Raw genomic sequence first — 17,056 nt, 5'->3', positions numbered from 1 at the left:
CCACAACACTCACACATAGATTTTAGACATCCCGCTCCAAGACATTCACCCATGGTCTGAGGGTTATGCACCAATGACATGTAGGACACTGATGCTGTTTGGTTTTCCATGACACTTCCTCCAATGCCATTGCCCAAGCATAAAAGAATTAGGACTTTTTTACCTTCTCTTCGTGCATTACTTATCACCCTTGCTGCAGATTTACTCATCACATGGACTACAAAAAGGGGACAGTTTACAGCATTTGCTATGGTAATTGCTCTTTGCGTAGCTTCAGCTTCCACTTCTTCAGGACGACATAGCTCATGCCCCTCAGGACCAGTTATTCCCATTGCCAGCATCTTCTTTGCACCCTGAATACCACACAAAAACATGTAAAAGTCTGTTAAAGTGCAACCATGGTGTCTTGAACATGCTACCAGACAAATGGATCTTAAACCAGCTACTGCAGCCAGTTTGAAAAAAAAAACAACCAAGGTGGTTATGATTTTTTTCAAGAGAAGTTACTGTTATGTTATCTGAAATGCAATATTTCTCTTGATAAACACAGGTCTCAGAATACTTAAGTGACTTCAAAGAACACACTCCACTGGCTTCCAGGGATAAATCACCACTTTTGAAAACACTAGCCCTCTCTCAGTATGTGCTCTTAAATGATTGCAGCCAGTAACTGAGATGACAGTACTAACACCTCACTGAAAAAAAAAAACAACAAAAAAACCCCCACAAACCAAAACCAGATCCTCACTAAGAACAAAGATACACATCCAGAGCCTCTGAAGGAAGCTCTAAGGTTTTAGGAGGCATAAGATTTTGTCCCTACTATATTTCAGGAACTTATGTTTTGCTGATTTGGGATTACATAGCAATAAATTCATTTCCGTTATGGGACCTGGGGAAGAGTCAAAGCACTATTGACTAGAACAGCTGAAGAACTCAAAGGCATCAGTATAGTTACACTCCCAGTTCCTCCACACAGCACTAAGATGGCACTAACAAGTGTGATGAGAAGCTAGCTGTGTAAAGGGAAGTTGAGACCTTTGTGCCCAGTCAGTGAAGCTTTCTCCACTTCTGGATTTGTTCCTGTTAGATGAGTCCACTACGTTTGGAGAGACCTAGGGTTTCCATCACATGCCTAATGTCTAAATACCTGGCCAAGCGTTCCCCCTCTGACTTGGTCGATGGTCAGGCTCTGACTGTTGTTTTCTTTGTCACTCAAGTATATATATTATATTGCAAGTATAAGACTTATTATAATAGGATCATTTCCTTCCTGTCTATCCTGAACCCAGGAGTTCGGGTTACAATTTCTTAGCCTGCCATAAGCATCCTTTAAGATCATGGACAAGATCCTCATGTCTTCAGTTCCCTGGAAGTAAAATAGGGCAGAAAAGCCTTTCCCTGTGACACAACGATGGTACCAATATATTTACTGAAGTGCTTAGGTAACAGGATCATTTATATTCCTGACTTTGATGGACAAAATGTCAAGTGCCTACCTGTGCAATTAGTTCCCCATTCTCTGCATGGACTTGAGCAACTGCTCCAAGTTCCTTACAGCAGGAAAAGGCTGCAAATAACTCCTCATCATTGACCATGTATAGATCCTTATAGGCCATGAACATCTTGAAGGAGTTGACGCCTTTGTTTTGAACAAGACTTTTCATTTCTTCCTTCACCTGAAAGACAGTAATTTTCAAAAACCTGCCATATCATTTTTTACCCATTAATAATTTTGTATAAATAGATCGTAAGTATTAAGGGTGAGTCTTTGTTCACCCATCAAACATATGTTCAGTCCGAACAGCCCAAGTCACATATTTAAAGACTGACTTACATTATTCTTCTTGTATCAAATTGATTCTAAAAGTGTATCAACCAGTACCACTGCAGTGCAGATATTGGAGGCACAAGCTAATTGCAGGAAGGGAAATGCTTTTTACAAAAGGCAGTTAAGCAGAATGTTATTCCAAATAAACCTCCTGATGATGAAAGAACCGAGTCCAATATTACAATCAATGTATCCAACTTAGTACCAAGGCAAATAACAGAGTGACAGAAAAGGTCTTGTCTCCTAGAGCCTTGCCCTGACTCTAAGCACCACACAGCCTTTCGGAATATTTTTTAACAAACAAACTCTAGATGCAAACCTGCTTTTTTTCTTGTATGCGTGCACTCCTTGATAGGATTCTCTGCTTCTGCTAGGGTTTGTGAAGCCCAGAAAAACATTATCTCCCAAACAAAGAAAGAAAAATGCAGATTTTAGCCCAAAGGTTTTTTGTACAGCTGGTTAGCTAGAACCATCTGTTACCTAACTTTGGCTCTCGCTTCCCTGTGAAATGGTAGTAACAATAATATATGTGTATCTGTGACACTATTACAATTTCCATGGGCTGAACTCCTTTCAAAAAGTAAAACATTCTTTTTCATCTCTCTAATAATCTGGTTGGATGTGCCCAAGAAAGGTGAAAGATTGATATAAAACTCAATGAATTTTTCTGGACTTATCCAGAGGAGGGATGGGTGCACATCTTGAGTAGAAATTATCAAAACCATAAATATCTGACATAAGGCCCTGCTCTGGCACAAATATAGAGGCATGTAATTTATTTTTTTCTTCATCAATTACTATGACTAAGGGAAGGCATTGTAAAAAATATATGTTTTTAATCAATACTTTAAATCCTGAGGAAATGATAGCTAATTAGAAGGGCATGAAATATCAGTGGTTTTTACCTATATCTTTTACAGCTACAAAACATCAGACCTTTATTTCTTTCAACCTTGGCCTTTAAAAACAGTTAAATTCTTAACATAAACCAGGACATTTCATTGGTTTACACCTCCTTAGTTTTAATGACTTTTTCAGTACAATTCTGCTGTTTTCTACTAAGGCTGTTTCAAATGCACATTCCTCAAACTTCACTGGAGAATTTATTTTATGCCTTTGCTTTGAACTAGAAGTTGCTGTCAGTCTGTTTACTGCTTAGTGCACAGAATGCCAAAGATGAGGTGTCTCCAGAGTGAAGGCTTTGGTTTATGTATTTTAAAAGTTAAAAATAAGAGGAAGTATTCATATTTAAAAATAGAATTTATTTAATGTATCTATGTACCGATGCACATTCTCTGAGGATCCAAAGTGGTGGTGTAAAACATGGGTCAGGTTCAGATAGATGTCAAGCACCTGAAAAGTTAATTTATTCTGTAAAGCTTTCAGGCTATCAGCAAACATTCACTCAATAAGGACAATTCTTCCATATGTAAATTCCCAGAAGAGTTTTTAGATAATCTCACATTCAAGTAATTATTGGCTCCAGTCCTGCTTTACTTAAGGAGATGTTACTGGAGTCACCTAGGAACAGAACACTTCTTTTAGAAATGAAATTAAGCACCATATTTTTCACGTATACCCTTACTGAAAAAAAATGGTAACTCCAAGACTCAACAGGAGCATAGATTATGAAGTGTTTAAGTAACAAAAGGTAAAACTTATAAGACATCTCCTGCCACCTTTGGTCTTACATAACTGCTTCTTTTTCCTTTCACTTTGTGCAGCATTATCCAAAGATATAGACTGTTGTAGACCTGCTTTTTCAAATACATGTACTTTTAGAAGGGTGTGGACTATTTCAAATGTAGTTTTTACACACACAAATAATATTATCCTGCCAGCAAGCTATATTTAGCATGTGAGGGCTAATTCAAAGCAGATGTGGTACCAGTTTATGGAATTGAAAATCAGCTATTGTATCTACCTTCTTGCTCCACCACGTCACTGCCACATGCAGTGCATAATCACAGCAGACTTTTGGGTCTGCCCAGCTTCTCCATGTATCAAAGGCGTCAATAAGGGAACAGCCTTTCTGAGGGATGGCAAAGTCAATGATCATAGTGGTTCCTCCTGATATAGCAGCCTGAAAGCAAGAAAGTTAATATGTAGCAATCAGACGGAATGCAAATTTCCTCCCACCCTCTCCAACTCCCTGTGCAACAATTAATCTTGATGAACTGAAAAGCGAAAAGCCACTGAAGTTTCCCTGATTAATGTTTGAACTTGCAAAATGATTGTGAAGATCAATTTCACCTCCTTTGAGAAAGATGTTCTCAAACAGGTATTCAGGAGAATCATGGGGAGATTCTCGGACTGAAAGAGAACTTTTCACACATGTACAAAATCTTATCAGATTTGGGAGAAGAGTCTGCAGCTTTCATGCACCTGTGACTTTCCTTAAGCGGGTGGGCTCACCAAGAAAGAAGAGCACCACAAGACCATCGTCAACTTAAGAAACACTTCCTCAGAGTCTATGTAGTTGAAAAAACAAGCTTGTGTGACAGGAAAGTACTAAGGGGCACATACACAATTAAAAACAAGAAAAGATATTCAGTTTGAAAAGCCACTGTGAAAATCCTCATTTTTTAAGACCAAAATTATTTTTAAAGTGGTTTAAAGTTATTTTTATTACTGACAGGGTATCATCTACTAAAACTGCATAGTAGTTTTTAAATAGGATGAGGCACTTACATCCTCCATATACATATTCACAAGTAAATACATCAATGAGAATCTTACTTTATGTATGTTACGAGGATCAAAAATTGCTTTTTAACCAATAGTTTTCACTGTCCTTTACACACAATTGAATTATTACTTTTTTTTTTCCCCCTTTGAAGGATCTTTGTTAGTCAGTCCCAAAAAACAGATCCTCAGCTAATAGAAATTGATCCAATGTAGAAATTCCTTTGCTGTAATTGTTGCAATCTACCACATTAGCCAGAGAAATCCTGTCTATTTCTCTGAACAGCAACCCTTTGCACAACAGGTACAACCAATTTAGATAAAAATATACACAGTTCAAATTTATGCTATATTACTCTCCTTATTTCTAGATCAGTAAGTATCTTCCTTTACTTAGCACTCAGAAGCAAAATTGTAAATATGTCACTATATTTTGCAAAAAAAAAAAAAAAAAAAGAAGTTTGGAAAGTGATGTAAACATTTGTGAATCTGTGATGAATTCAGTAAAACTTTCTCTAAGAGAAGTTGTTCAAACTGTCAAATTTTTTCAGCAAGACAGATTGACTTCTTTTTAAACAGGATTTAGAATTAAAGAATATTTATGAAAGTCAAGAAAAAAAAAAAGTTATGGGTTTCACAACTCCACTTTAAAGTCTTTTTTTTTTTTCCCTAACACCTTTTTTGCCCTCTCTTTGTTTTGAAGTATCTGTGTCTTTATTTATTCAACTGAATGGGTAAATCTTAGCTAATCATTGTAGCATATTTTGCAATAGTTGAAAAACAACTCTGTCTCCCTGATTCTCTTGCCAAAATATTTGTCAGATTATGACCTTCAGTAAATAGCTCTGAACACTTTCTGCACTTTGACCTGGGTTAAGAAGGTCCACAATATATAACTTTTCAATATCTGATCACTAGGCTGGATCTAGACTCTTCTTCTAGGCACCAAACTGACTGTTTTGTGTATGCTGTCTCTATTTTGCAGCTTCCCTGTCCAGTGCCTAAAAGTTATTAAAAAACCCTAAAAAACCTGTTACTTTTTTTGGGCAAGATAGCACACAATTTATCTCCCCTACTTTGGGATTTCAAAGTGTAAGCACCTACATCTGAGTTAGTCTGCATCTTTGGTTCTCTTTAAAGACAACAGTGGCACTTTAAGAATGAGATCACTCACACCTTAAGAAACCATCTTAAGAGAAAGCCATAGCCATTGCTGTTTCTTTTACGTATTTTCTCCTGTCAAATAAAATAATCTTCTGGCTTTAAGTCACATTTGTTTGATTTCTCTTGTAATGTCAGATTTCTAAATACAGTGTTGATAATTAGTTTACAAAAATGGTCTTCACAGAGGAAAAAGGATTGTTGCAGAAAATGACAAAACATGTGTGTGTGTACTGTAAATCATATAAACTAAGTATTCTAGAAATGAAATTCTGCACTTCATTCAGCCACAAAATATACTTTTTGATGTCTGTAGACAAGCAGAACAGACATTGTGGACTTTATTTTCTTCTCTCCATTTATCACAAAAAAGTAGTGTGAAGAACAAAAACTGCTTGAGGAAGCCATTTCAGGAACTACAATTTTTTTCAAAAAAATATTTCTTGTCTCTATGGACATCTGAAAAAGTCAGCATTGTTAAGCCCATATAATAATAGATCCCCTTATTTCTACCAGATAGCTATGGAAGAGACTTAGTTTTGGGAAAAATACTCTGGTGATCAAATTTATAATTCCTTTCCAACTATCAGCTCTGAAGGTGGAAATTCAACACTCTAGCTTCCCTTTTACATCTTAACTTACATTAACTTGGATAGACATGTTATGTTTGACATCACAGCCATTCTGGTATGACAGAAAAGATCTGCTGTGATGAACAAAATTTGTTGAAGTTTTGCAGAATAATTACAGTCTGTAATTAGGCATTGTAACTTCTGTGCTCATTGAGAAGAACACTACTAGTGCTTAAAACTGTCCAGTGTAAAATATTTCCATTCAAATAACAGCAACACCACCAGCAAATCTATCTTGAGTTGGAATAAACATTGTTATTGAAAGAAATACACCAATAATTTAAGGATAGCATAAAGGTAATTTGTAGTCCTCCTTCCAGTACTCTGGGCTCAACATTAAGAAAAGCCAAATCCTTGTTAGAGTATGGAAATGTACAATTACACCACTCAGACAATCTAATTCACACTCTTATGACATGATGGTGTAAGCAAGGAATGAAAATTTCTGTTAGAGTCAATCTAAGTAAGATGACAAATTTTAAAGGTTCTTAATAGTTATGTAGTTATTGCACCAAACCATTTGTTTAAAGGACTTGAATTTTTTTTATTTCAACTAAGTCAGAAAGGTACATCAGTATTTTGCACATCAGAAAAAACTAACATCAGTGAAATCCATTTCTTTAGAAGAGATGCACTATTGCTTTCTGTTTTTTGGCAAACTCCAGTTCTGCTGTGAGAGGGGCAGGATATATGTAACAGCTCGTCTGATGATTCTGGCTAACAGACAAGCCAAACAGGGCAATGTGATCCCTTCTGTGATCAAAGGATTTCAGCCTGCACAGCTAAGCTCTTAGAAAAATACCTTACACATTTTAGGGAACTCTGTATGAGTGGTTTTATTGTATGGAGATGATGCATAATGCTGTTAATACTGCTACTACTAGTAGTACTGCTAGTAGTAGTTCTTGCTAATGCAGGGAATGTAAGATCAGCTAAAAAGATGGGGGGGGAAAAAAAACAAACATTCCAAGTGGTTAAACCTGGAAAAATTAGATAGTTTTAGAAAAAATATTTGAACTGGACTTTCAATGAGAGACGTGGTAAGGTCCAAAGTGGATGGTGGGCTTGCATTCCCCCATGCTAACAGGGTAGAACAATCAGATTACCACAGAAGTGCTCCCAGCACGGAGGGGAATTAAAGTGTTGCTTTAGTTAACCTTTGCTCAGAAAAGTATGAAGCTTGTTGCATGTACCAGTGCAAGCTGTAGTCTTGTGGCGGCAGCCAGTGTAAACGACTACACTTGACACTTGCTACCTGCAGCTAGGAAAGTCTCTAAAGGAACCCAAATAACCTACTAGTTGAAAGAGGACCTCTGTGTACTCCACCTGTTAATGACAATGTCCCAGCCAAGGGACAGTAACAGTTGCCTGTGCTTGATTCATGGTCTACTCTCTCTTTCAGAAGTAATATTGAATAAGCAGTAGACATCCCTTTCTGAGAAAGCCCAGATGCACACACAGACACGCCTATGTGCACTCACCTTGGTTCCCGTATAGAAGTCATCTTTTGACCTGCTACCCATAAAAGGGAGCTGCATGTGTGTGTGAGTGTCAATGCCTCCAGGGATCACCAGCTTGTTGGTCGCATCTAGCACAGTGAGTCCAGTAGGTGGCTCAGGGTTTAGGTTCAGTCCCACTTGCTGCACCACTCCATCTTCCACGTACACATCAGCCACCACAGAGAGGTCATCATTCACGACTTTTCCCCCCTTGATCAAAAGTCTCTGCCGAGCCAGGGCTTGGTGTGGCATGGGAGCCTACAAGGTGGGAATGAAGCCTCAGCTGAAAAAGTTGCTCTTGCCTGAGAGTACTTCACTGCCCGCCCTCCTCTCAGAGCAGCAGTTATCTCCCAAGGGCCCTAAACACACACCACGCAGTGCTCTTTAAACAGACATCAGGGGAATGCCCCCCCCCCCCCCCCCCCCCCCTTGGCAGCTCCACCTACTACCCCCAGCAGTGCACCAATGCCCAGCACCCAGCGAGCCGGCACGCAGGATGGTGGCAGAGCCTTGGCTTCAGGCCCTTTCTGCTCTGGACTCTGCCTGGACAAAGTGTCACCAGGCTTTCAGGAGGGTCCGGCTGGGTTCTTGTGGCACCACTCCAGCCTGCCCTGTGTGCCCTGGGGTTTGAAACATGCTGGGCTGCTTTGAAAATGTGGCCATTCATCAGCTTGTGATGCCCAAAGGTGACCCAAGCTCTTTGCAACAGGGTTTGAGGAAACCAAGTGTGACTTGAGCTCTCCACAGAAGTGGTCAGGGAGCCCAGGGGTGATGTGGGGTCCCTGCAGCAGGGACAGCGCAGGGCTGTGGTAGTCCAAGCATCGTACCCACCTCAGTTTAGCCCTTGCAGGCTCTGCTGCCACGGGACTGAGGGGACTGAGTCACCACACTGGAGGACACCAGCCATCAGGAACTGCTCCTGAGCTGTTTCTCTGAAGACGATTTGGGACACGCAACCCTCAGGACTTAAACACAGCTCCCTCTCCTGACTTCCAACACCACTACCTGGACAATACACTGGCTGAGGGGGGATTTCTGGAGGCAGCCCAGGCCTCTCCTCAGGCCAGCAGGAGGCTGGAGCACCAGGGCCATGCGGTCGCTGTCAAAGGACCAGGTGAAAATCACCCTCCAGCAGCTACTGCATCGCACCATCCACACCGCCGCTTCTGCCCGGCCTGCTCCAGCCGGCACTGCCTGCTGCCCCCACACCACGGCCTACACCACCACCCCCGCCGCCCCCGCTCAGCCTGCTCCGGTTGGCACTGCGCCACCCACACAGGCCCCAATCGCCTCCCACCGGCTGTGCCCGACCCCTCACGCCTCCCCCACCCCAGAGGCACCCCTTCGAGGGACAGGACAAAGGGAACGCTGGGGTCCTGCAGTGGGTTTCATACAGGGCTGGCGTGACCCCGGCTGGGAGAGGCAGTTCGTGCGTTTTGAATATAGACCTGGAAAAAGAGGTGGGGAAGTAAAATGAAGGTGGCTAGAAAATGAGCTAAAAGCTTGCAGCACAAGGAGGAGAAAGACTGCTGGGTAGAGGAATGAAGCTGGGTTAATTAATATTGATAACATACAGCTGTGGGCTGGCTTCAGTGGCGGTGGGCTGGCTGATGTAGATAAGCTGCAGCTGTGGCTGGTTCTGTTAAGTGGTTAAATAGCAATAAGGGGGGCAGCTGCTAATGAGGAGGGACCTGGAAGAAGTAAAGGGGAGAGCGAGTGAGCTAGCCCGCCCTCCCTCCCTCCCTCCCTCCCTCCCTCCCTCCCTCCCTCCCTCCCTGGTTGAAGAAGGACAAGGCAGCAGAGGGACTGGCCTGAAGAGTATGAAGAGGCAGCACAAACAGATGGACTGTTGAGGCCTTGTGGGGGGTTGGTGGCTGTGCTGGGGCAAGGTGTGCTAACTACTTATTGAAGTTAACCTGGTGTGGGATGGTAAAAGATGTTGTTGCAGCTGACTAGTTTTGAGAGTGCTGTGGTGCTGCTGTACACCATCCCAGAGGCACCTGCTCCTGTGGACTTTTCCCATTTCTTTCCTCCAGTAAGCTGGGGTTTGTGTACTCAGAAGTGGTATGGCTCAGGCCTGTCCCTGAATCTGCTGAGCACCAGCATCTTCATCCCCTCAACCTCTTCCAGTTTTTAGTTCAATGGCTTCAGGAGACAGAATGCTGAGGGCTGAGAGAGGGTGCACACAAATGCTACTGAAATGGCACTTGGACAAATGACACTAGATTTGGAAAATGGTTGCCTTCCCATCAACATGTCAGCTTTTTTCCTTCTCTCCCAGGGGGTAGGAGAGCAGTACCAGATGTTTGCCTTTGTATCAGCTTCCCCCCAAAATGTCTTGTCTTCTGACTCACTTTTGTGCAGTGGGACAGAGACCCACTGGGATTCATTGCACCACACAGCAACAGAAAAGGTCAAAACCTGCTTGGAAAAGCAGAGCAGAGAATGAGAACAATGAAGTGAAATGCCAGAAGGCTCCCGGCACAGCTGTGTGATGCTGAATGGGCAAGAAAGGGCAACCTGCACCTACCATGTCTGCAGCATTTAAAGCCGGTAAAAAGACAAGGGTCAAGGTACTGTGATGGGAATTCAGGCAGAAACTCTGGCTCACTAACTACAGTGGTACTGATGAGCCAGGAACAAGAGTTTCAGCAACATGATTATTGAGATGAAAAGCTAGGGAATAAAGATGCAGGAGGGAAGTTGAACTATGGTGCTCGAAGACAGCAATTGGGAACATTAGAGAGTGAGGATGGAAGTGGTCCACGCAGGCACTGAAATGGGGTAACGGGGCTGTACTTTGAATCTCTGCTGCTGCTGGGGCAGTAAACCCATTTTTCCGCCATCCTGAATAGCTGGACTGCTGGGGTGGTGAATGTGTCTCAGATGCAAAAGTTTCACTTTGTATAGTGAAAATGACCTTAACTGCTAAGTAAGGAGAGGGGATGGCAATGCCCCAATAGGTATGTAATGATTTCACGTGGAAAAGCATCAACAAATTATTCAGTATTTATCGGCAAAGGGGCTACACCTTGAATCTCCCAACTCAGCGCCAAAACTGCCAACCTAAAATAGTCACTTTCTTACTATTTCTCCCTAGCCAATGAATATTTACTTATTTCTATGAAATTAGTTTCTACGCGACAGACCTAGATAATCACCTTTGAGTGTGCTCTTGGGCTAGTGGCAGTGGTAGACTGCTCCTGCTGAAACCCTTCCTCCAGACTAGGCAGAGGGAGATTTGAAGGCAGGCCTGCCCCATCACAGCAGGCTATGGTAGGAATGAGGGTATTCAGTTCCCTTTTCTGTGTGTTAGACAGGAAAGAGTTGTCATGGTTTTGATGCCTAAATGCATAAAGAATACCATGGCTCAAAATTCTATTTACCTCTGTTTCTGAATGGCATCAGGCTTGAGCTCCATTTCACGTCCTCTAATTTCCTCCTGGACAATTTACTTTGTGGATCCTACTTTTAAGTGACTAAACCTTCCTACTCGTAGCTTCATGCCCAGCTCGGAGCTGCAGGTCCCACAAACTGGCAAGGTAATTTGGTGTCAGGTCTTATAATGATGTGCCTAGGAAGACTTAATTTATCCCACAGGTGGTTTAGAACATATTAAATAGGTTGTTGGTAGATAATGACATTCTGCCTAAGAAGTCCTCTTATTTAGTCCATTTGGACCAGCAAGATAATCCCACATCAGCTGCATTTATGTATATTTGGTAAATATTTGGTATTTCAGAGCTCAGCTGTCCCTGGAATGAATGGCCTGAAATACCACCCGTGGGACAGAAATAATCCTTATAATATCATGAGAAGACAAGTGGCTCCATATTCTTAGTGATCACTAAATATATGTTGCTTCTGCAGCAAGGCTTCTGTCTCCTAATTGGTTTTGTAACAGTCACTCACCCACAAAATACTTCACTCTTTTTATCCTTCTGTTTGCATAGTTTAAACCAAATCTTTGCTCTGTAATCAGTGGCTGACTCTGCACTGTTGTACTGGTTTGGGCTGGAAGAAAGTTAGCTTTCTTCACAGCAGCGTGTATGGGCTGTTTTGGATTTGTGCTGGGAACAGCGCTGATAACACAGGGATGGTTTCGTTGCTGCTGAGCAGGACTTACCCAGAGCCAAGGGCTTTTCTGCTCCTCACCCCACCCCACCAGCGAGTGGGCTGGGGGCACAAGGAGCTGGGAGGGGACACAGCCGGGACAGCTGACCCCAACTGACCAAAGGGATATCCTATACCATACACGTCATGCTCTGCACATAGAGCTGGGGGAATAGAAAGGACGGGGGAAATGTTTGGAGCGATGGCATTTGTCTTCCCAAGTAATGGTTACGCGTGGTGGATCCCTGCTTTCCTAGAGATGGCTACCTATGGGATGTATGTTCACTTGCCTGCCAATGGGAAGTGGTGAATGAATTCCTTGCTTTTTTTTTGCTTGCATGTGCAGCTTTTTCTTTACCTGTTAAACTGTTGTTACCTCAAACCCATGAGTTTTCTCACTTTTACTGTTCCAGTTCTCTCCCCCACCCCACCAGGGGGGAATGAGCGAGTGGCTGTCTGGGGCTTAGCTGGCACTGTGCACACACATCAACTGTGCAGAGAAGTTTCTCTTCTGTTAAAAAGCATCATCCTAAAATAGTACACAGTAGTCCAATGATTTGAGAGCCATTGCAGAAAGTCATCAATTGTGACCCTGAACTTGAATCTTACGCTAATGCTTCTGTGGTCTGCAGCAAAGCGAATAATCCTAGAAATCTAAACTTTGGAATGTCTTGTTTAGCGTATTTATCACAGAAGAATGACCAAAGACTTTCCTCAGTAACCTAATGATTAACTCAACTGCTTGAATTTTAAGGTGAAGAACCCTGAAGAAAACCCAATTCACATGTATTATTTACCAAAGGAAAATAATTCAGCAAGTTAAGCAATAGGTTTGCAAGAAACGGATGACTGAAGTTTGGAACAATCACAAGACCTTGAGGATGTCTTCTATAAGTCTTTATAATGAAGACACAATCAGTTTCAAGTCTTCTGAGACACACATATTCACCCACCTCCCCCTGGAACCTTCAACTGCTACCTCCCAGCATAAAACATTGTTAATTTCTATCATCTGCTGTAATTATCCCATTTTACTCTTATCCTCCCCCTTTGCTTCCATTTTCACAGCCTTCCTACCATATCCTATTTCTGAAAAGCCCTTCTGTCATTACTCAGCCTTCAGCTCTTTCTTAACCCAAAGATTCTTACATGTATCAAGCTTCAAATAAAAGTTGGTGAAGCAGAGATGTATCTCAAAATGTAGGAGATGCAGACAAATAGATTTTTGGACAAACAATAAAGACGTTTTGTGAAGGAAACTAGAGACTGACAATGAGCAGTGGGGAGAAAGCTCAGCTAATGAAGATGCATTATTAATTGTATTTTCCATTTTTGACAACTTTCCTCTAAGGAATAAAGACGGATCATGAACCAGATTTTCAATGCAAGAAAATTAACAGAAAGGATACTGCTTTTACTAATACTGGATAAAGCACTTGGTTTTGGAGAATCAGTGTAAAGATATGTCCGTTTGAGATGAACTCTGGATTCGCAGAAGGGAACAAATGGCTATCTTTTCCCATATTCAGAAAGTCATAAGGGCTTTGAATACTCAGTAGGCATTTCTCTGCAATTCCTATAAAGAATCCATAACGCCCATTTAGCTGGGATTTAATTTCACACCCCTCTTTTCTGCAGTGGGAATTTAATGCTTATTCAATAAAATCAGATGGTCTACATGTACCTGCATCTAGAAAGTCTTCATAATTGTGAGGTCAGGTGTCCCTCATCAAAATTTCACTAGTACTCTGAACAACCTGGTGCCGACTTCATTCATGACATGGATTTTCAAACACAAACAAGCGGTGATGTTTTAAAATCTCATCTCTAAAGGCTTCTTCAGTTGTCAATGCTTTTCAAAACTAGCAAGTACACCCTATTGGTTTCCCAAAAGAAAACGGGTAAAAAAAAAAGATCATGACAGTAGTTGAATGCTGTAGTTCCACATCATCTGTACAATAATAATCATCTCTCCTTAGCATAAGTACTAAGCCACATCTATGCTCCCAGTGCCAGTCTTTTCCCAAATATATTGAAAGTGATGCTGCAGCCCATTAGCACCCAGCCTCCGGTCCCACATCTGTGACACAAAGGCAGGCAGTCAAAGCTCTTGCGTATGCTGAAGACAATGCTACTTTTTAGAACAACAATGGGTACTGACTGTTCTCTCTCATTTCCATAAGACCAAGTGCCTTTTGCTGCTTGAACTTGCTCAACACAAATGATGTATCGCAGACAGTACAACCAAGGAAAAGAAAGACCAGGAACCCAGCAGAGGAGCATAAGTAACCCCAATACCCTCTTTTCACTCTTCATTTACTGTGGTGGCTTAATAAGGCTGCAATAAAATGGCCACCTTCTAAAAAAACTGTGAGAACGCAAAGGCAGTTCAGCTCAGGCACTGAAGTTCTAGGTCTCAGGATGTTCTGGGATGGGGTGGGGGGAAGACTCATCAGATCTGCCAGGTGTTTCCTGGTGGATAAGCCCAGCCACAGAAAGCCAGTTCCTAGGTGGGGTTTTCCCAGACTCTAACAAACATAACCACAAAAGCACAGATTAGTTCCTTTTGGAAACTGTTATTTTTACTAATGCATTATCTAGATAGAAAAACACCACAAAATACTGTTTATATTGTTTTGGCCAACTGTCAAACTCAACATCTCTCTCTTGAAGGAATGTGAAGTCAGAACTATAAATGCTGCCCAACATGTCAGGCAGGAGAAAGCAAAACTAAACACCTCTGTTCCTTGCCATAGCACTGCAGAAATAAAATGTCTGTTTATGGCTTTCCCCACTACCCTATATCTATCTGCCTCTATTTCTCACCCGGTGCACCAGAAGCACTTCCTCTAATTGTGGCTGTCAAAGGTCCTTCTTAACTGACTGTAGGAAAAATGACAGGTTTAGAACAGTAAATTTTACCAATTGTTCTTGCTCAATTTTCTACACCTGGAGAAGCAGCTAAAAATCACTTGTGTTTCTGTTGGCATACATTTAGATGCACAATTACTCGGTTGCAAAGGTATAAATGTGATTCTGCTAATTATTCTCCCTTACCTCTGTAACAAGTCAACTATGCTGTGACAAAAATCTGAGATTTCTGCTCTAGACTCAGATACCTGCCCCTGTTAGTATCTACAATGTACCCTTATTTCAGGGATCTTTTCCTTATGTTTGTCCTTTATGTTTTGCATAAGAAACCAGTACTATTTGTTCGGAAGTATACCCTGAACCAGAACCCCTTCTTTTGTACATTCCTGATGTGACATGCCCTACCCATTGAGTTACTTTTCTGAGGTCTCCTATGCTTGCTTAGCTCAAAAAAAAAAAACCACCAAAAAAAAACCAACCAAACCTCCCCCCAAAAAAACTTTTAATTTAATAGATTATAATTATATCCCTTTAGAGTTTCTAGTCCATTTTATTACAACTCTCTCATCATTCAGTTTCAAAGTAGTGATGCATCTTTTCATCTTCATTTTTTCACCTCATGTTCCATCCCTCTCTTGCCTGCACAAGCAGCACACAGGGGGACTGTAATGTGGAATAATCTTTCAAAGTGAATGCAAGCGAGGCGTTTCAGATTGGATCTTTGGTACTTTAATATGATGCATCTTGCTCACAAGGAGGAACTAATGCTGAAAGTTAAACTCTTTGCTAGATTTTTGGGGAGTGTGTGTGTGTTTATTACAAACATTAATTTGTGCCTAAATATTCACAAAGATTAGCTACATTTTATTAACGTTGGCTTTCCCCAAATGCCTTTTCTCAAAGTGTGACTAGGAATCACTAACCTAGACTGCTTATAGGGCTACTTCTCTCATTTCCTCCATCAGTGATGGAGGAAATCTTGTCTATGCAAATTATTAGATAATACTTCAATTTAGTGAATACTACACTCTCTTGCCCCAGATTACTATTCACCAGACAGACCATAGTGTGGTATTGGATGTGAATGAAAGCATCAAATAGACAAATACATGGACAGGAAAGGAGTGATGTGCTATGAAACTTCTCTAGATCAAGTCCAGTAGTTATGGACTGTAGTTTACTTTGATGAGGGAAAGGTAATTACAGTAGTCAAATTTCTAAAGTGGGTAGAAGGGAAATTGTTTTAACCATCCATCTGCTTACCTCTCCATACTTTCAGTGGCTTGTCAAAGCGACAAGACAAGCTTCTCCCTTGTCCTTTCAGAACATACCCAATTTTGGGCAACTGAATTGTAGCTGATGTCCTGAAGGAGTTCATTTAGCAACTGCTTATTGTCAGAAACCCTCAGGTGAGAAAGAAGATACAGCCAAACACACACACACACACACACCCCCCACCACCCCCAAACTAACACCATACACCCCACAAAAATCCTCATCACAACTACAGGAAGATTAACACTGCTGACTTAAAATGCTTTATGGGAGATGGTGCAGTACTTCCTAAGGACAACTGCAGCAGTCAAATAGCTGCAGGAGAACAAAACAGGCCAGTAAACATTCACTTTTCAGAAAGGAAGAAAAAATTCGTCTCAACAGGAAAAGCTGTAATTTAATTTGATCTGCAGCAACTATTTAATGTAAAGAGACTGAAGAAGTATTTGCATCCCAAACTTGACCTGTGATTCCCCTAGACTGAAACCAAGCTTGCCACAAGTTCTTGCTTTGGCATCTCAATAGGAAGTGGAACTCAATAATACTGTAACTAATTCCAGCATCCTCTCCAGGAACCTGTTTTGAAAGAAGAGTTATCAGCAATAGTTGCTGAACTTGTACTGAAAATGGACTTGACTTTGGAAACAAAACAAGCCCTTGCAGCATTGGAAGCTCAGTCAGCACCCTTAATGTTTCAGTGCAAATCAAATGACAAGGAAAGTGTGATATGTGAAAATGAACAACGACAGACTCTTTCCTTGCTTAGAAAGCTTTGCATAAGGAGAAAACTCACCTCACAATAACCTACATTCTTCAAAGCTTTCAGATGAAAGTGATGTATTACAGAAAATAATTCCACAGCGAATCATTCAGACTTTTGTTCAAAATGCCCCCCGCACTGTTAGTATAGCTAAATCAAGAATCATTTAAACAAAGTACTCATTCAAGCACTCCAGAATAAAGTGTAGAATTAATGGAAGTCTCAGTAA

At 41.3% G+C, this 17,056-nt stretch overlaps 1 protein-coding gene across 1 annotated transcript in view; it reads right to left on the bottom strand.

Annotated features, from left to right (window-relative positions):
* Window positions 1-8,183, bottom strand: part of DPYS (dihydropyrimidinase) — a 35,332-nt gene extending 27,149 nt beyond the window's left edge. Inside the window, exons 1-4 of the mRNA XM_005230975.3 lie at window positions 7,791-8,183; window positions 3,756-3,914; window positions 1,500-1,679; window positions 164-353 (exon numbers count right to left, since the gene is read on the bottom strand). Of these exons, the coding sequence (XP_005231032.2) occupies window positions 164-353; window positions 1,500-1,679; window positions 3,756-3,914; window positions 7,791-8,060 (799 nt within the window). The 5' untranslated portion in view covers window positions 8,061-8,183. The remainder of the gene's footprint in view (window positions 1-163; window positions 354-1,499; window positions 1,680-3,755; window positions 3,915-7,790) is intronic.
* Between the last annotated feature and the right edge of the window lie 8,873 nt (window positions 8,184-17,056).

Source organism: Falco peregrinus, chromosome 3, assembly GCF_023634155.1.
Source record: "Falco peregrinus isolate bFalPer1 chromosome 3, bFalPer1.pri, whole genome shotgun sequence".
In the NCBI taxonomy this organism is placed as follows: domain Eukaryota; kingdom Metazoa; phylum Chordata; class Aves; order Falconiformes; family Falconidae; genus Falco; species Falco peregrinus.
Note: the sequence above shows the minus strand (reverse complement) of the source record. Positions and strands in the feature narration are given on the sequence as shown.